We start from the raw sequence: 20435 nt of genomic DNA, 5'->3' as shown, positions 1-20435 counted from the left end.
GGTTGCATCGACCGTTGTTGTATCTGAATTTGTTTGCATCTGCATTTGGTGCAAGCTACGATACAGACGTCGCTTCTTGCGTAAAATACTGACTTTTACTTACTTGATGAGACCGGTAATGGTACGTTGGCGGCAAACGCACCACAAAATAGATTTAATAAAAATCTCATCTTAATATTTGTTAATTTTAGATTACATGTTTTTATGATACAATGATATTGATATTTGAATGACTTTATAGTAAATAATTGTAATAAAGCAGACTAACGATGATCCTTGTAATTTTAGCACTTTTAAAATTCTGTTCCGCTCAAAATATTTTGGTACTTTTCAAGCATAAATGATAGGTCTTCAAATGGGTCAACAATTCTCCAGAATTAGTGAAGCCTGATAATGTTGTATGGAAGAAGCATGTCCACTATTTCATAGCGTTCCACTGCAGTTTATGAACAATTTAATTATACAAACAGGAGAATATGGGAACAAAGGACCCAACAAATACCTTAAAAGAAATTTCTATGCTATCAAAGCAAAGTTATGTGATGTAAACTAGTCTCAATTGAGATAAATATAACGTTGAAAGCTCTTGAGGAGTTGAGTAAGTATTCAAATTCAATGGGTTGTTAACCCTCAAATTGCCGACTTGTGGGTGGCTTATCAAAGTAAAGGGAATAGTCTGTGCATGAAGGAACTTGATTTGCCAAGTTGCAAGATGAAACAGAGCCAGGAGGAAGTGTCATCAGCATATCAGGATGTTTCTGTTTTCCCTCCAGAAAATCCGCCTTTCTTTTCCATTCAACTACCAAATGCCCCTTTCAAATGCAGCAGGAATGCGCGATTCATCAGATAAATATCCCATTATGTTCCTGGACAATTGGTTGTGTTGTTCGTTGGATGATGTGCACAATTGAGGGTTGGACTGGAGTGATAAAGAACTTCCTGGAGCACACGAAATGTCCATTGACTAGTGACACAGCGAGATTCTAAATCACGCCAAACATTTCGTCCTGCAGTAACTCAATTCGCCGACAAACCCCAACCCAATCCCCTCCCAAAACCCAACAATTGAAGACAATTAGAGACCTTCCAGTGAAAATGCAAACAGAGAATCGTGAATGAGGAGGATTATTCAGCCAAGAGCTTTCGGAGCTTTGGTTGTGCAACTGCGGAAAATATACACTCCCAAGGAGGAACTTAATTACACATCCTATTAACGGATTTAGGGAAGGAACTTGTGCCTGGGGAATGGGAAACCACACATAGAGTGTTGTACAAGGATATATGCTCGGATATGACGCAAATATCCTCTGGATGTGATTAATTGCAGAAATATCATCCTCTCATGCACATTAAATGCAATTGATTAAATTTTCGACATTTCTAACGAGGAATATGAGACGCTATGAATAACTTTATCCCATTCTGAGGTAAATTCTCCTAGGAAATAAAAGCCTTTGCAGACAATTCTTGCAAGATTCCGACAAAGTTTAACAGACTTGTGATAGATTTTAATGGAAATTCCTATGAAATACCTTCTTATGAAATGCATTTACAGCAACTGGAAAATATCTCATGGAAAAGTACATTGGATGAATATAAATAATTATTTCTATTCAGACAGACTAATTTGTATTTGCACTTTATTTAATTGATACAAAGCAATTAAATATATTATTCATTAATAGAAAATTGCTATTATTAAGTAAAGAGTAATTAAAATGTTGAATAGTTTAATTATAATTTAAAGATATCATCTTTCTGATATACTTTTTGCTCAACAATTGCTAGCAAACTACTTAAGCTTTTTAAGGATAGTCAACATAAACATTCTTCATAAAAAAAACAAGGGTCCAGAAAGTGAAAGAATTGAAGCTTCATGGTGCTTTTCCTATGAAAAATCACCATGTTTTTAGCACTTTACTGTTCTAAAGTGCTTCTGCATTATCGACTTTTCTCCGCATTGGTTCCTCTTATGACTGATTGATGGTTTCACATAGCGAGGACTGTGGAAAACAATCGATGCAAGAACTAACTAAATAAGAAACAGCATATAGAAATGTCGATAATGCAGAAACTCTTGAGAACAGTAAAGTGCTAAATTCCATTAGAATAGCACCATAATTCAAGCTACCGTAGACTCTCGTTAATTCGGCTCCTTTAACATCGGGTTACTTTTTAATTCGGGCAGCAGTTGAATTTGAAAAGAGTTTGTTGACATTTTTGAAGTTCGATTGTGATTATGCAATGAAGCAAATATACTCAAATTTGCCATGCTTTGTCTCAGTTGTGATGTGATTTTGCATTATTAAGGGTCTTTCATAAAATTTACAATTAATATGAGCATGTATATTTAATATGTACGCAGGTAAACAAAAATCGTTGCATTTCAAAAAATTTCATGCCCGAATTTCTCTCTACTTCGGGTGACATTTCGGTCCCAAATGCCCGAATTTGAGAGAGTCTACTGTACCTCAATTCCCTATATTATCCATAAGTAATTTTATTTTCATTAATTCACCACCTAATAACACTCAGATTATTAAAAAACTGAACTGTAAAGCTGTGAAAATTCTCGGAGAGAACAACAAATTATTAAAATTAAACTTCAAAGCAATATTTTGGCTTTAGATTAAAAAAAAATATTCGAGAATAATTTTCATGAGAGAAAATTTTGAGAGAACTTTAAAGAAAAGTGAAACCTCAAATCTACGTAATTCAAATTAAACTTAAGCATAATTATGCAAAGTTTAGTGAATACACTTATTTCATATAGCTTCCAAGAGAGTAGACTTTAAAGTTATGCATATAACTTTTGGAATAAATTAGAGTTTTTTTTTGCAAATTATGGTACGCCGTACTTCAAGTGATCTTTAATAGGTTAAAATTTTTAAACTTTTATAAAATTCTAACTTGGAATAATGATTTTAGATATAACTACCTAAAGAGAGCTCTGCGATAGTACTAATTATAGATCATAAAAATCCGCTAACAAATGGGACAGTCTTTAAAAACCTGATAGGGAAGACCAGGGTAGATTTAGCCAGGTCAAATTAAGCTTGTAAAAAAAAGGTAAGCGATAAATACTGTCTAGTACAGAGGTGTGCAATAACCGTTTGAAACCGAATAAACGTCAAAATAAGTTTGTTCAGGTAGTCTTCTGCTCATTGACGTACAAGTTTCATTTGGCGTTTGTTCGGTTTGAAACGGTTCTTGCACACCTCTGGTCTAGTAGGTTTAAGTCTTATAACTCAGACTAGGCTAATGACTGTATTGTACCGTATAGTTCGTAGATCTAAAATCTTTGACTCGTTCTAGAGAGCAAAATGAAAAAAAGTATAACCCATTCTATCCGTAAAGAAGTAGATCTTGAAAAATTCGAAAATCTATTTGAAGATCCAAAAAAGACACTTTCATACTTCTTGATACTCTCGCAAGGTGGCGGAAGTTACATCCTGTTCGAATTATCGAAGTGCTCAAGTGTCAAAATGTGACGGTCTTCACATTTTGTGAAAAAAAAGCAGAACAAAGACATTTGCTGTTCTTGTCCCAGTATTTAATCACTCCATAATCACTGAGTAACTCTTTTGCCAGCTTTTTATCTTACTTTTTAGTGTGATATTTGATAAATTTTTCCCACCTTATTCGAAAATTTAGTATGAAAATTCGAAATTGAATTTGAATTCTTCGAACTTCAACGACTTTTTGTGCAAATAGAGTTCCATTTATCTTTTATCCAAGACACCATTGGAGAATCAAAATCTACTTCTGTTTGGGCTCATTTGAGGACTCTACCTATTCAGATTCCTTAACGGATCTAACAATGGTTGAAAATCTGTACACAACTTTCGACACGTTTTCGCACAAATTACTAAATATAATTTACAAAACTGTATTTCAAAAGTGAAACCCATTCTCCGAGAAGCCGAGATCTAATTCCAAGATGTATTAGTATATTGCATGAAAGGTAAATTGGACTCTATTTGCACAAAATATCGTTGATGTTCGAAGAATTCAAACTCAGTTTCGAATTTTCAAACTTTCGACAAAGAGTGCACAAGAATTATAGAAAAAAGCTGTTAAAAGTATTGTTCAGTGATTAAGTTGGGAATTATAATGAAGTAATTCTTATTGCTTTCCTCTGATTCCCACGGATACATTTTGACATTCAAAGCATTTCGAAATTAGAACATAAAGTACTTCCACCACCATGCGGACAAAACGAGAAGAAAAAATGCCATGTCTTTGGCTATCAAAACTAAAGAAAGTATTAGGTTTGATTAATTATGACCTCACTAATTTCAACAGTAGGGGAAAGTACTCTCCCTTCGAACGTTCATGCTTTCGAATAATGTGAATTTCTTTTGTTTTTCGTAAGTGATTTACTTTACACTAAATTATGACGGAAATATCAACAATTAATGATATGCCAACCAATATTTAATAGAAATGTGTAAGTCTCTTATGAAAACAGAAAGAAAATTCACATTATTCGAAGGCAAGAATGTTCGAAGGGAGAGTACTTTCCCTTATGTATTGTCACTTAAATGAAATACTGATCTTTTTTGTTATAGGGTAAAGTGGTACAAGTTGGACAGGGCTTTTTTTCTTAATAAATTTAGTACTTCATTTTTATTTGTATATTTTTATTGGTTTAGTTTTATAATTTGGTTCCTTGTGCTTAAAAAAAATTAGAACTGTATTTATCAATAAAAAATCCCTGTCCAACTTGTATCACTTTACCCTACTGGCATTCAAATTTAATTTTTGCTGCTCAATAATAAAACGTCATTGAAAGTTCTTTCAAAATAATGTGAATAAGGGAAGAGTACCAGCGATCGGCAGTGTTCCTCGGATCGTCAGGTTAATACCACAATCTTGCTCCAAATTAAATGATTTTTTAAAGATTATTAGCTACTTTTTACCATTTATCTCTCACAAGAATACAGTGCATTAACTCAAATTTAATTTATAAAACCAATTTTCCCTGAGACACTTGATTAAATTCCTGACGATCCGAGGTACAGAGTGTAAGTTTGCAATTACACATATTTTTTTTATTTATTGTAAAAATTAAAAATTCAAAAGCACAGATATAGTTAAAGGGATCACTAATGTATTAATTAGCATACATAAAAATACCAAATAATGTTTTCTGGATTATATTTCCAATTAAATATGGAGTATGTCTCTTAACATTCCGATCCGGGGTACTCTTCCCTTATATCAATGAATTCCATGGCGTCAGTTGATTAATTGAAATATATTTTGAATATAGATTGAAATTTAAAAAAAAAATCACGGAATAGGGGAAAGTACTCTCCCTTCGAACGTTCATGACTTCGAATAATGTGAATTTTCTTTTATTTTTCTTAAGAGACTTACACATTCTTATTAAATATAGTTAGTTGATCATCAGTTATTGATAATTATGTGATAATTGTGAAGTATCCAGGAAAAATAAAAGAAAATTCACATTATTCGAAGGCATGAACGTTCGAAGGGAGAGTAGTTTCCCCTACAGGCTTAATTTAAAAAAAATTTCACATTTATTTTAATTAGAGCGGTACAACAAATTAACTTTTGATGTAGTAAATTTACCATTATCAGATGAAATAAACCAATGATAACGATATTAAATGTTATAATTATAATTAGTTTGATGTAAATTATGCCATTTTTTTATTATGTAAATTGACGTCTGATTAATTATGCAAATTTGAGTGAAATTATTGCAAGGTGATTATGATAGGCAATTATACATCGTTTAACAGATGCATGTCTTCCAGGTGGTACAGGTAAATCAATTTTTAAATTCTTCCAAGAGCTATTATGCTAATGATGTAGTTCTATGCAAAGGCGCTGAGATAAAAGAAAAACTTTGGATTTGCAAGTCGATTAATTGCATAATTTAGAACACTTTTTTTCTAATTTTATCTGCAAATTCATTCCTCTTGCGAGAAAGTTCACTTAAATCTTTTGGAGAAAATGAGATCTTGAAACTCTGAAACCGAACTAAATAAATGCTTGTAGTGTATTCATCAATTTGCATACAATACTATTTTAGACAATCTCAAAAATCTTCCACAGCAATTAAACTTTCCTTTAAGTTCTTCTTGCAAGTGCTGTAACTATTAGTTAGTACGATATTGAGACTGCAAAGTGTAGAAGAGGTCTTGGGGGAAAGAAAAAGACATTGTGAGTGTGGTGAAAAGTTGTTGTTGGATGCCAAAATGAAACAGATATCACAAGAAGTGAGATGTTAAAAGTTCCAAAGTCTCTCAATGAAAGTCTGCGTGATTTTCAGGAAAATTTCCATTGAAAATAACAAAAGTTTTCTCATATTCAAATTGACTTGTTTTAAGGTTCTAACAGGATCATTTTTCACCTCGTTTCTATCTTTTTTTTAAGGATATTCACCTGTATAGTTAGGTAATTTTACACAAAATAAAATTGGATGTTGTCTTTGCAACGTTGTGGTTTATCTCTTTATTCTTGGTTGGACATTCATGGGAAAGTACAGAGTTGCTAATCACGTAGAAGTTCATTTTATTTGTGGATGCGTTTTTCGTGTTTCTTTTACTTTGATTTTGCGCCTGTAATCTAGGCAAAACCGTTTTTTAATGGTTTTGTACTTAGATGGCCATAGCTCAGATTCCACTAATCTAATTTAATTTTTCCCTATGAGAAAGTTAAAGGTCTTGAAATGCCCAACAATTTTTTAAAACACTTGAAGTTTGTGAAACCGCCACCAGAGGCGCTGTATATTGATAAACAGTGAAATTGTATAGGGGAAAGTACTCTACCTTTGAACGTTCATGCCTTCGAATAATGTGACTTTTTTTTATTTTTCCTATGAAACTTACAAGTTTCTATTAAATATTAGTCAGCTTACTATCAACTATATATAATTATGTAATAATTATGCGTAAGTCTCTCAGGAAAAATTAAAAAAATCGCATTATTCGAAGGCATGAACGTTCTAAGGGAGCGTACTTTCCCCTATCGATTGGAATCAGTTATGAACCGATAATGAACCGGTAATGAACCGATTCGCAACTAATTTGTATACAGAATTAAATTATATGTATTTCCTGAGCTATTGTAGGCGATGTTTTGTGTGATTGATAGAACAGTTCAAATTGGTAATGAACCGGTAAACGTGAAATGACGCGAAAATACTTTTGAAGTATATAGCATCTAGATCGTAAGTTCGAGCGTTTCCCAAAGCCCTAGGACGTTTTGCTACATTTTTTCAATAATGAAAAATTTGTACGAAAACGTTCTCAATATAAACCGGAAGTATTTTTTGCACTTCCATATGCATTTTCTTATTCCATATGGAAGAGCATTCAGTAGAAAAATTTTGAAAAAACAGTCTTCTAAGTAGAAATTCCTAACACTGAGAGAAATCCGAAAAAGTTAAAATAACATTCCGGAAATGTTAATTTTACTCTGCAGTATTAATCCGAAAACGGTGTAAATATTACCCTTTTTAGGTGTATTATGGGTTAAAGTTACCCTTCTTTCATGTTTATTTTACCCTTAATGGGTGTAAAATTAACATTAAAAAATGTTGATATATTTTTACACCCAAAAAGTGTTAAAATAGTGACGAAAAAATGTTAATCGCAGCCTCTTTTTCTCAGTGAAGGAATTCATAAGGATATTTCTGTGCTATGACTTGGAAAAATGACAAGGAAATGTGACGGAAGTGCACATGTATTTTTCTTCATTTTTATAGAGTTGATTGCACATGAAATTTTCGTGCAGAAACAACAAATGCAAACTACACTTTGCACAACTCTTCTCATCACCAAAACACCTCCTGCACAATCGACTGCATTGTGCATGCATCCCTGAGGTGTCCTCGTTTCAGACATTCACAGCAATTTTGCATAATTTAGCATGTTGCTGGTCTATTGTCTATCTATCCAAGTGTTGTTTGTTGAATTGTTACGAGGTGAATTTAGAGTGTTTGAAAAAGAAGCCACAACAAAAAAAGGACACAACAAAATTGCCTTAGATGCAAATCAATAGATTAATGGTGGAAGTTGGAATGGACATGGGATTCGTCTCTGGACAAGTGCCAAGAGGATCTCCTTTCTGTGGTATACCACATTTTATATGTCTGGGAGAGAAGAGGATGTGTTAGTAAAATGTGCCAAGCCACATGACAATTTCCAGGCCCGAAAATTCAACCATAATCGGTAGGGGGTTGGGATTTTCGATGAATTTTCACTCACCATCTTTCCATTGGAGCCCAATTTAGCTTGCCTCTCTCGTTCTAGCCGCATGAGAATTTGTGCATTTTGCTCACACGTGTACGTGTGACTTTTCTTCCCGTCAACACCGTACTGACACATTGGGCGGTCAGGATCAGGGATAATCTGCAAAGGAGGCAAAGGAGGATTAGAAAATACGACTTTACGCCTTTCTTCAGCACAATTTGATAGATGAGGAGCTATTTGTATGCATTTAGCTCCTCTTTAGTCACTATTCAAATCTATTTATATCACCCATATTGCTAACTTTCATCAAATTTATTTTTCTAATATCAACTTATCGGTCAATGGACATTATAGCTTGAATTGCGATCTGAACAAAGAGAAACGTACTTTTCGTTTTACGACTTTTTCATTTTAAAACTTTTCTGCACTCAATAACATCCAGTAGTATCTACATAATTGTCAAAGTTGGACAGCATTTCAATAAAATCACTTTAGTAAAACCAGCAGAAAATATTTTGAAAGCCATTTAAAAAACAACATTCAAAAGTTTTAAAGTAGAGGATAACGGGGCTATTTCATGTAGTTAATTTTTTTTTCACGATTTTTTCTTTTCAAATTAATATAATAATAGTTTCGGCTATCTGAAAGTAATAACCCAATTTTAAATTATTATTTCAAATTACCCACTGAATGCATGCATAAATTGCACCACTCTTCTCTACATCGAGGAAGACTAATAAAAATATTATTATCTCTTCATATAATTGCAGCTCCGGTACTAGAACAAACTATAATAATTTTTTATTGCATTTACAGTCATTACAGAGAAATGGGGACAGAAATTAAAATTAAATCTCAAGTTTGGAAGCCTTGTAATTCCCTGTATGAGATTTATAGAACTATATTATATCAGATCTATTTTAACTTTAAAAAACTATACACTTCTAAAAATAAAATAGGGGAAGGCTTTCAGGTTTCACACCTTTACACACACTCTAGTTTCGAACACTTCATATTTTCTTACATATACCTTTAATGAATCTGATCTATTTTTTCCGTAAATATGGGACTTAATGTCAGATAGGTTATACGGGCTTCAGATCTAATGCCCTAGACACACTTACGACTTAAGCCGAGAGACGACTTAGTAGAAAATGATGGAAATGGAGTTTAACCATAATTTCTAATATAATTACGCTAAGCCATCTCTCGACTAATCCTCAGGTCTGTCAAAGCCCTAAGGCTTAGCCATAATGCTTAACTTCTCTAAATTCTCATAAGTTGAATTTTTTTCAAAAATTTTTACTTAGAAATGGATTATTAAGGAGAATTAATCTTTTTGAATCAAAAGAACGAATTAAATTTGGATGCTATTTAGGATTTTCAGACCTTCGGAAACTAGGCTAAACCTCTAGCCTGAGGGCGGTCTTAGACTGGCCTGTTAAGATTTTGAAGAGAAAGACAATACGAGTATTTGATCTATCAGAACGTTTAAAATGAACCTTCTAAGGTTCAGAATCTACACCTTAGCTAAGCAGAAGTGTAATTAAAACGATTAAAGCCAAGTTGAAAGATAACTTCTTGTTAGATAAGGTAATATTACTAAAATTTCATGTCCTCCAATCGGGCCAAACATTTTCAAAATGCGTTTCACCACTTTCTGATCACGAAAGTATGGGTGGTTAGGTTACGTTCCCGGCCGGCCGCTCTTTGGAGATTAATAGCTCTCGAACTAAGATATCGACCTGCTGTTTTCAATAAAGGTTATATCGGGTGAAAATTGCAACTTGGTACATTGACCTCTCTCCCCCTTCCCCTCCTTCCTTTATTTTGATGACACCACCTTTTTTCGTTCTCTCAATATCTCCCCAACTATGACATCGATCGGGCTCAAGTTTTAGTTATAATGGCAAAAGAAAAAATTCTCAAAATGGCCATAACTCCTGTTCTAATTGTCAGAATTTAAAACAGAATCTTCTGTTTTTGTTTTTTTTTATTTATTTGAGATTTTGTGTATTGAAAATATTCGAATATGTTCTTACAGGACTGGCATACACAACCTGAGAAAGAGCTTTTGCACCGTTTTGCTCTGGAAGTTGGTCACCAACGCTAAGACGGCGGTGGACGCTGAAAATTACACGGGTTCTCATAGAAACGAAACTGTACTTCGAAAGCATTGTTGATGAATAAATTTATCAGATAGTGGACGGAAAAATAGACCTCTCTTGATTTTTACTCTTTAATTCTTCACGACGTTTCGAGGATGAATGTCCTCTTCATCAGGTTTCGAATTGGAGGAAAAATCACGTACAGGTGGGAAAATTTACTGCTGCACTTCACTTAAACTTTTTTGCAATTTTTCGCTGAGATGTTCACCATCCAAAAGGCTGACACAGAAACCATAGTGAAGAATTAAGGAGTAAAAATCAAGAGAGGTCTATTTTTCCGTCTACTATCTGCTACATCTCATCAGACCGAAAATTCCAATAAATTTATCTATCTATCTAAATGAGGGCGTTTTGCAAAGCTCTCGTGAAATGCCACTTCCCCTTCTAACATTGCATGTCCATAAAACTACCACTAGGGGCGCTATTATTAAAAAGAATTTTTTTTTTTAAATTTTCTACGTTAAATAACTCAAAAATTCCTTTGTGCATCGGGCTGAAATTTTAGTATGTTGTAGCCGCTGATTATACCTATCAAAAAAAAAAAACTTAAGTCGATCTAAAACCCCTGACCCGAGCTATTAGCGGTCACAGTTCGAAAATAGACCGGCCTCTATTTTCGGTTCTAATTAACATTTTGACCTAAATTTTGGATTTTGGTTTCGTCTCAATGAGCACTTTCAGATAGAAGTTCAAAAAGTCAGCACAGGTGGCGCTTCGATAGCTGCAACATTTCTCAAAATTCATGCTCAATCTCAAAGACTTCATAATGCAAGTTAATAAAATTTTAAGTGGCAGGGGTTCGCTGTGGTCAAAATAGAACCGGAGATATGAGGGTCAATTATCACCTTTCTATTAGTTCATTTATATCCTAGATATTTTGATTTAAATTAAAAGTTTGCAATTTTTCGGAAATTTGATTCCGAATTGCTGTATAACTCTCATCTTTAGTTCGAAATCGAAATTGCATGGAATCCGAGTTTGCTCACGTTGAAAATCTCACCTACAATAAACTGATCTAAGTTTATCTGTCCATTTTGATTATTATTTGTAAAATATATTTCATATTAATAAAATTGGGAAGAAATCATCGGCCAAAATAGCAAAAAGATTGACTTCATTTGACTTAGCAAGTTTGATTTATTCGAAATCGATTACTGTCAGACACACAAAGTTAATGAGAATAGTCATAAGTGCAGTGTTGAATGAACGACCTCTTCGACAGAAAACCACAATTGACACTTTTGTCAAAATGTTGAAATTTATTTAAAGTAGGGGAAAGTGGTCTGCCTTTGAATGCGGCAGCCTTTGAATATTGTAATTTTTTCATTTTTTTTTAAAGCATAAATTCTTTTCTATTAACTATTAGATAGCTATTCATAATCCTCACAAGTCATCAAAAAATGCAGACCCTAGCTCTTATTTTCTAGGTGCTAGGGCAAGAAAACGAAACTGTGCTCTAAACTGTAATTTTGATGTTCCACAATTTATGTGTTTTTTCACTATCAAAATAATTTTTCGAACAAATCTTCTATTGTGAATCATAGAAGGTTATTCTTGGATAGTATTTCTCCAAATACATTTTGATTCAGATGAGACAATTTTTGTGGGTGATAAAAGTTTGCAAACATTGCTCTGCGGCAGCCTTTGAATCTTAATGTTGTGTGCCTTTGAATCCTCTTTTTCCATACATTGAAACATCTGACAGCTTCCTGTCCGGGAGCAGAATAGAACTCCTACTTTTGGTCTGACGAATGTCATACAAATACTCATAACATGCTATCTTGCTCCGGCCAGGATGTTTCAAACTGACAATTGTCAACTTCAATTGCGTTTTATTACAAATTTTCAAGTGAAAAACAGTGCTTCAGAAAAATGTAAAAAATGTTGTTGTATAATGACTCTTGACTACAGTGATTATTTTATTGAGTGCATTAGGGTTCATGCTAATCAATTATGGGCCGTTTAATGTTACAGACCTAATATTCTCAGTGAAAGATTAAGATTCAAAGGCTGCCTAACCACATTCAAAGGCAGACCATGCAGGCTGCCTTTGAATATATCGACATCACATTTTCAAGTTCCTCACCAGGAAAAACTGAGGACTTGCGAGTCCTGAATGGGGTAAGCATAGAAGCTTAATGAACAAGAGAATTTTTTGGTGTAGTGCAAAGTAAAACTCATGTTGTAGTTTACTCTGCAAAAAATCTGAAATTTTGAACCTCATTTTACGTTCAAAGGCAGACCACTTTCCCCTATCTAATAAAATCTAAGTAATATGGCGTTCTTCATTAATCTACGTTTTTCGAAAAGGATAAGTGTTCAAATTTCGTATTCCAAATGGTACAGAACAGGGTGTCAAAAGGTCCTGACACTAGTTCTTAAAGTGTCAATAGGCGTTCCTTTCACCCTATAATGTTCGATTACATTTGAACCGGTGACCTTTAAATTGAGGACAATGGAAGACAGCTAAACCGATTTATGCTCTATCAGTGAGGCACTTCATCAAATTGTCAACCCCAAATTCGTCAACTGATTGCCTAGAATCGACTTAGGGTAAAGTGGTACAAGTTGGGCAATGGTACAATTTGGACAGGGCTTTTTGTCTTGATAAATATAGTACTTCATTTTTATTTGTATATTTTTAATGCTTTAGTTTTATAATTTGGTTTCTTGTGTTTAAAAACAAATTTTGTACTGTATTTATCAAGAAAAAAAGCCATGTCCAACTTGAACCGGCGAATTGTCCAACTTGTAACACTAATTCCAAATTATATCACTTTACCCTATTCGTTTTATATTCTGTAGGGGAATTCTGTAAGAGTATGATAGTCATATGACGAATTTTCGTGGTAAATTATCCAGTAGGAAAACATTGAGGGCACTTTCAGTGGGTCAAGTGGTAGAGCACTAGCTCTATGATGCAAGTGTCTCGGGTTCGAATCCCCTTTAGGTCACCAGGAATTTTTCTGGCGTTAACTCTTTCGCGTCCATAGGGTAATGTCATGACTCGGGGAAAAAAGTTTTTTTTGGGTATTTACATTAATTGAAATCTATCTGTTCGTGCACGACATCATAATAGAAGGATGTAAGATTCTTGGCTCATTTTCTCAAGACTCCAGTTAGATTTCAATTAATGTAAATAGCCAAAAAGAAACTTTTTTCCCCGGGTCATATATGACCCTATGGACGCGAAAGAGTTAAAGGTGTTCGAATTGCATCCAGTGAGCTTCACGGAGCATGGGACTGACAACCCCATCCCTATGTAAGAAAAAAATAATTATTGATGTTTCCAACTCCCCTTGTGGAAAGGCCTTGTTCCTCTATGGAACGTTGTGCCACCATTATTATTATTATTACTATTTTTATTATTATTACTATTAGACAACATTGAAGCCCAGTGAGCATTTAATGACCATTGTAAGCAGCTCTATAAAGCTTTCAGTAACTGATATGAATCAGATTTTTGATTAGATCTTCCGAATTTACCACTTAAAAAATTTCAAATATGTCATATGACATTGTTATACTGTTACAGAATTCCCCTACTAAACCGTCGATATGACAATTCTCATAAGTGTGCAGAATATGACTCTAGAGTACGGTTTTCACAGTGTGGCGAAGGAAATCCTTTTCAGATGGACTTACCTCAGTCTCAGCGTCACAGCTGCAGAGGGACTGACTACTTCGACCCTTGCTTCGTCTCAGAGATCCCTGGGCATCAGCCTGAGTGGCTTTGGTGCCCCGATGGGAATCGCTGTACTGAGGAGTGACGGATCGATTGGAGTCAGAGTAGTAGATATTTTGGTCGCAGTTGAGGCTGGTGTCGATATTTGAATCGTTCTGGATGTCTGTGGAGTGACGTCGAGGAGCAAAAGCGGCATCCAGACGACTCTCAGCCACAGACCTCCCTTCGGGATTCGCTCGAGATGGCAGGACACGGGGGAAGGTTGATTGTCTGAGGGAGAGTGTTGATGAATCTCTCTTTGAGAGTGAATGGTCGCGTCGGCGCCTCTTTGAGGGCGACAGGAAGTACACCTCGCGTTTCGATGGTTTTCCGTTGGTTTTGACAGTATCTCGCCCCCGGATGGGCTTTGGTTCTCGTGCACTATTAGATCTGCTCAATTTCCCATTAGATACACTCCACTCTAGCATTCGACGCTCAAACTCTGTCATTTTGGCGCGCTTTTCTTCACACCGGCAATTTATAATTTATCCACATACTTCACTCACACAACACACGATAACTTAAATTGAAGATTTTCTATCGAAATTTGCTATAACACAATTATTTACTGGGATATTACCCTGGGCATTACTATAAGATTTTAATTTAATTTAGAATTGCGCTTTTTTTATCCTTTGCATCTTTATGACAAAAAATGTACAAAATTCCAGAAAGATTATCTTATACACTTTTACACTATTTTATACGTATTATAGACTGAAGAAGAATTACACTACATTTACTATACACAATTTTGTGGATGAATGCTCTGCTGATGCTCTGCGATAGAATGTACCAAACGAGGAAGCATTATTAGTATCTCAAAGGAAAAAAACATTTTTCTCCAAGCACTTTGTACACTCGTCTTGGATTGTAGAGTAAAAAGTATATAAAAAAAGAAAGAAAAACTAGGAGAATCAGTGGAGTTTTACAAGAATATCCAGTTTTATAACGTATTTCGTGCTCAGCTGAAGGGAAAATCCAAGATGCAAAAATATTTCCTAGTGATGAAAATTTTCTTCATTCATGTCACACAAGTCTTTCCCATTTCCTTTGCCTCCCACTTTCTTTTGGCTCCAGTTTGCTGGGCGGAAAAGTCATTTTTTTTCTGCACATTTGCAGTGAAATACTCATATTCAACATATTTGGAGGAAAATTAGTTCAAGATTCGTCATTTGTGAAAGGAATAAATTTAGCGAAACTCATGAGGAGTCTCTTTCAAAAAGCAATTTTGAAAGGAAAACTACCTCGGAATATTCCCATTCGGGCCCCTTCCTAGGATAGATAATTACTTGAAGTGATGAACTTAGGATATTTGGCGCCCGGTATTAACGTTTATTGGACTCTCTTGGAAAACTTCTAGGGGAAAGCTTTCAGGCTTCGCACCTTCGCACAAACTCTTGCTTCGAACGTTTCAAAATGAACCTGAAGCTAGTCTTAAGCCTCGCTTTTCCTGAAGACGTTAGGTCAAATTTATTAAAGGAATATAAAAAAATGAAGTGTACAAAGCTAAAGTATGTGCGAAGTCTGAATTTCCTCCCATACTCAAAAAGCTTGCATACAACTATTAACGTTCCTCTATTTTCATTAAAAAAAATATCAATATAATTTGGCGTATAAGTACAAAAATTAATTAAAATTAATTAATTTTAAAAATTTCGCACCAGATTTGCGATAGAGAAAGAAAAATAATTACACTATTGATTCAATTCAGCTCACACAAATTAATAATTACTATAGTTTATTTTCCCCATCTCTTGTACTTAAAACAGCGAAAAGCATTTTTTATTTAATTATCCAATCTACTATGGTCGTTATTAATTATTTTTTTTTTTTTTTTTTTTTTTTTTGACGCACTTCTTTATTGCAATCTGTATAATTTATAAATACAATAAGCAACTGTTCTGTCAATGAAGAATAAAAATGTCTCGAAAAGAACAAAGTCCAGTGACTTGCCTTAAAAAAAAAAAAGAAAACTATGGTTCAATAGAAACCTAATTGACAAACACTAAGGTTCTACTCCTCTTCAATCTTCGCTTAGGTTGGGCGAGCAATAAATTGCGAGCAAGAAAATTCGGGTGAGCTATCAGCCTTTGTCGATGCTTGCGAGCACTTGTTCGGATTTCGTCCTGGACAGAGGGCATGTTAAGGTCACACCTGATGACGGAGGCAGGTACATACCATGGGGCATTCAAGATACTTCTCAATATCCTGTTTTCAAATCTTTGGAAGATTTCGATGTTTGATGCTGAAGCAGCACCCCAGATTTGGATCCCATACATCCATTTTGGTTTAACTATCGTCTTGTAAAGTAAAAGTTTGTTTTCGATAGATAATTGAGAATTCCTTCCCATTAGCCAATACATCTTCCTGACTACCTCGCCAATGTGAAGCCTCTTTGTCCATATGTGTTTCCTCATAGTAAGCCGCCTGTCGAGATGTATGCCCAAATATTTAGTGTCGTCTCTATGTGGGATCAGTTCTCCACCCAACACTACCGGTGAACAAGATCCTCTCCTTAAACTGAATGTCATATGTGTGGACTTTTGGCTATTTATTTTAATCTTCCATTTTTTAGACCAAATTTCAATTGCATTTAGACTGTCCTGGAGTTTATTAGATGCGATTACAGAATTCTCATGGGAGGAGAGTATGACTGTATCATCTGCATATGTTGCAAGCATATTGTCATTTTTCTTAGGCATGTCTGAGGTGTATATAGAATAAAGAACTGGTCCCAGTATACTGCCTTGTGGAACTCCAGATAAGATAGGGCGTGGATCACTAGTTGCTGTCTGAAATCTCACAACAAAGGAGCGATTATACAAATATGACCGTAGAATCGAAAACCATTGATGAGGGAGAACTTTTTTAATCTTGTACAGCAAACCAGTGTGCCACACTTTGTCAAAAGCTTGGCTTACGTCCAAGAAAGCCGCCGAACAGTATTGCTGGTTCTCGAAAGACTCTCCAATTTTGTCCACAATTCGATGCACTTGCTCAACTGTTGAATGTCCAGATCTGAATCCAAATTGATATTCAGGTATAACCGCTCTCGCCTCCAGGATTGGGTTAAGTCTTCTGAAGAGAAGTTTTTCGCACACTTTGGACAGAATACAGAGAAGGCTGATGGGCCGGTAGGAGGTACAATCTTCTGGACTTTTTCCTGGTTTACCACACATTATAATTTCCGCCATTTTCCACTGCTTCGGGATATGCTCCAATCTCAGAACTGCATTGCATATGAGTCTAAGTAACTTAATAGCTTTAAGAGGCAATTCTCGGAGAATCTTGCCAGTGATTTTGTCTAGACCAGGAGCTTTTTTTGGATTAATTTCCCAGATCACGTCCTGAATCTCACTCAGACTGAACCTTTTAATGGGCATGTCTAGCTGATTTGAGCTGTTGAGAAACTCATCCATTAGTACAAGATCATCGTACTCATCTTCCATTTCCCAAGGCGTGAAGACCTCGCCAAGATGATCAGCAAAAAGCTTAACTTTCTCCTCATCACTTCTGGCCCATACACCATTCCGACTTCTGATTGGTGGAATACTCTTTTGTGGGCGTTTTATCCCCTTGGTAACCTTCCACAGACTATAATTTGTGTCAACCGTGGGAGAAAGTTCCGAGACAAATTTTTCAAAAGAAGCATTGCGAGCCTCCTTAAGTGCTTTCTTGAGTTGCAAACATGCTCTGTTGAAATTGTGTTTATCATCAGGAGACCCTGTGATCTGCCACCTTTTCCTCAGACGTCGTTTTTCCATAATTTGGGCTCTAATATTTTGAGGTAAAATATCGTTAGAAGGCTTCAAATGTAACGATCTTTGTGGCGTTGCTGCCGAGGCTGATTTTTGTATTGCCTCGGTAAAACTTTCCACGACTGATTCCAACTCATCACATGATTTAAGGGAAACGTTCAGGGATATTCTGCTGTTAAGCTCCTGTCGGAATAATATCCAATTGGTCCGGGAATTACTCAATCCTGATGGAGTCTCCACTTTCTGTACCGTTGAATACATGCTCATAATCACCGGAGTATGGTCCGAAGATAAGTCCAAGCATGATTCCGATTTGCAAAGATTCACGTCAATGCCTTTCATGATAAAAAAGTCCAGTAGATCAGGGATCTTTGCTGTGTCAGTGGGCCAATAAGTTGGTTCACCAGTTGAACAGTGTCGCAATCCTGAGTCCGACATGGCCTTAAGTAACTCTCTACCTTTGGCAGTTATGAGACGAGATCCCCACTCCGTGTGTTTCGCATTAAAATCTCCGCCACAGACAAATCTACCACCCAGAGATGCAAAGTATTGAGAATAATCCTGGCGTTTGTTGTTGTAACGGGGTGGACAATATATTGCAGAAATCGTAAGATGTCCAATGAAGTCCTGTACTACAATAGTCGCTGCTTGAATATTCTCCTTTTCGTATTTACTGCTTTCATAGTGTCGAATGGAGTCACGAATTAGTATTGCGGCCCCACCATGACCTCGACCACTAGGGTGATTGGACAAATACAACTTATATTTTGGCAATTTAAAATAAGATTTGGTCGTAAAGTGCGTCTCAGAAATCAACAACACATCAATATTATTCTCTGTCACAAACGCTTTGACTTCCTGTGCATGGTTGCACAGTCCATTGGCATTCCAAGTAGCTAATTTAAGAATTTCAATCATTAAATAAGCTTGGACATGAGACTGGTTAGCATAGACATCATACTCGACATCTGCTCCATGAATGTCTTCATCATACTCTTCAGCTCTAACAAATCACCAGAAGGCTGATTACTGCAACCAGGATCAACACCACTGGGATGAGTTTCATCCTGTTGCACACCACGGACAACATTCCGATAGGATGTTGCTTTGGGTGACTGTCTATTGCCCGGTAAAGTATGTTCTGAATTACCTGGGGGGACATTATTTACTCTTCTTTGTCTGAGGGCAGGATAGAGTTTTTTCCGAAGTTCTCTGTAGGCAGGACAACCCCTATAATTGGCTGGATGAGGTCCTGAACAGTTTGAACACTTCACGTCCGCATCCCTTTGTTTCCTTACACATTCAGTCGACAGGTGAGATCCTAGACATTTAACACATTTTGGCGATCTGTAGCAAAAGGATTTTGTGTGAAGAAAATCCTGACAACGTGTACATTGAGGAATATCCTTTTTTTTGTTATTAGGAGCCTCAAATTTTACCACACAGTTTAAAAGTGTTGTAATACTGTAGATCTCCTTGTTATTACTCTTTGGCGCCAAATTGATATAAAACATTGGAAGAGCTTTTTTTGTGACACGGTGTTTCACATTGTGTACATTCACCACAGTATGCCCCTTTTCTGCAAGAGCAGATTTAAGTTGTTCTACATCAATCGAGTGATGTAAGTTCCTCAACACAGTCCTGAAGCTTTTTTCAGATTTAATTTGATAAGAATGCAACTGAGTGCCCTTGTCCTGTAGAACTTTAATTACTGATCTATAAAGATCTATCGTCATAAGCTGCAATTTCACCTGATTGTTAGCCAGAGCTCTCAGAGTGTAATTTTTAGGTGCCATCTCATTTAAGAGTGTCATCAATGGCTGGACGTCTTCTACGTTGTAAATAAAAATTGGTGGGGGTCTCGGCTGCTTCATCGATTCCTCTCTCTCTCTTTGTTGTGCATCCAAGTCTGATGGGGCTCTCTCGGAAGTGTCAGAAACCTCCAGGTCGGAAAATCTATTTTTCATTGGCACACCAAGCCAATAGTCACTAATTTTGCTTTGTTTAGAAAAGGGTTGTTCATTCTTACGAGAAGGGCTTGTTCTTGTTCGCTTGTTAGTGGGTGTAATCCACTTGTCGGTGCTATCCCTCATCTCCACATAAGTATCCATTTCCGAGACATCAGTCATTTCGGGAACAAATATTTAGCTTCATAAAGCGACACAGGAAATCCACGGGTAATTTCGCATCAAACAAGTGTTTGCCGTGGACTCCTGCGCCTGGAAAAACCGCCAAAAATGGCTCAAATACAAATTTTTGGTAAGAAAAACGTTCAAAACCAGGAGCAGTATGTTTTGATGTGTTGTTTACTTGCCTGAGGTTTGACAGGTTTCATGTTATTAATTATTGATGGAGAGAAAAAACTCAAGTACTAGCGAAAAGCAAAAGTGGAAAAGTTTGTTTTAAATTACTAACAATTTTTTTTTTAATTAAACTTGTAAAATAATTAATTATTTTATAACTTAATCCTACAAAATATTCAGTTACCAAAATTTATCGTTGTTTAAGACTTAGAGAAATCGTACAAGATATTTAATCTTTTAATGACTATAAG

The 20435-nt window shown here is 35.5% G+C and overlaps 1 protein-coding gene across 3 annotated transcripts in view; it reads right to left on the bottom strand.

Moving 5' to 3' along the window:
- Positions 1 to 20435, bottom strand: part of LOC129806222 (uncharacterized) — an 88385-nt gene that overhangs the window by 51443 nt on the left and 16507 nt on the right. For all 3 annotated transcript variants that reach the window (XM_055854646.1, XM_055854647.1, XM_055854648.1), the window contains exons 2-3: positions 14042 to 14900; positions 8244 to 8387 (exon numbers count right to left, since the gene is read on the bottom strand). In XM_055854646.1, the coding sequence (XP_055710621.1) occupies positions 8244 to 8387; positions 14042 to 14569 (672 nt within the window). In that variant the 5' untranslated portion in view covers positions 14570 to 14900. The remainder of the gene's footprint in view (positions 1 to 8243; positions 8388 to 14041; positions 14901 to 20435) is intronic.

This window comes from Phlebotomus papatasi, chromosome 3 (assembly GCF_024763615.1).
Source record: "Phlebotomus papatasi isolate M1 chromosome 3, Ppap_2.1, whole genome shotgun sequence".
NCBI classification, from domain to species: domain Eukaryota; kingdom Metazoa; phylum Arthropoda; class Insecta; order Diptera; family Psychodidae; genus Phlebotomus; species Phlebotomus papatasi.
The sequence above is the reverse complement of the archived record's forward strand: the minus strand, read 5'-3'. Positions and strand labels throughout refer to the sequence as shown.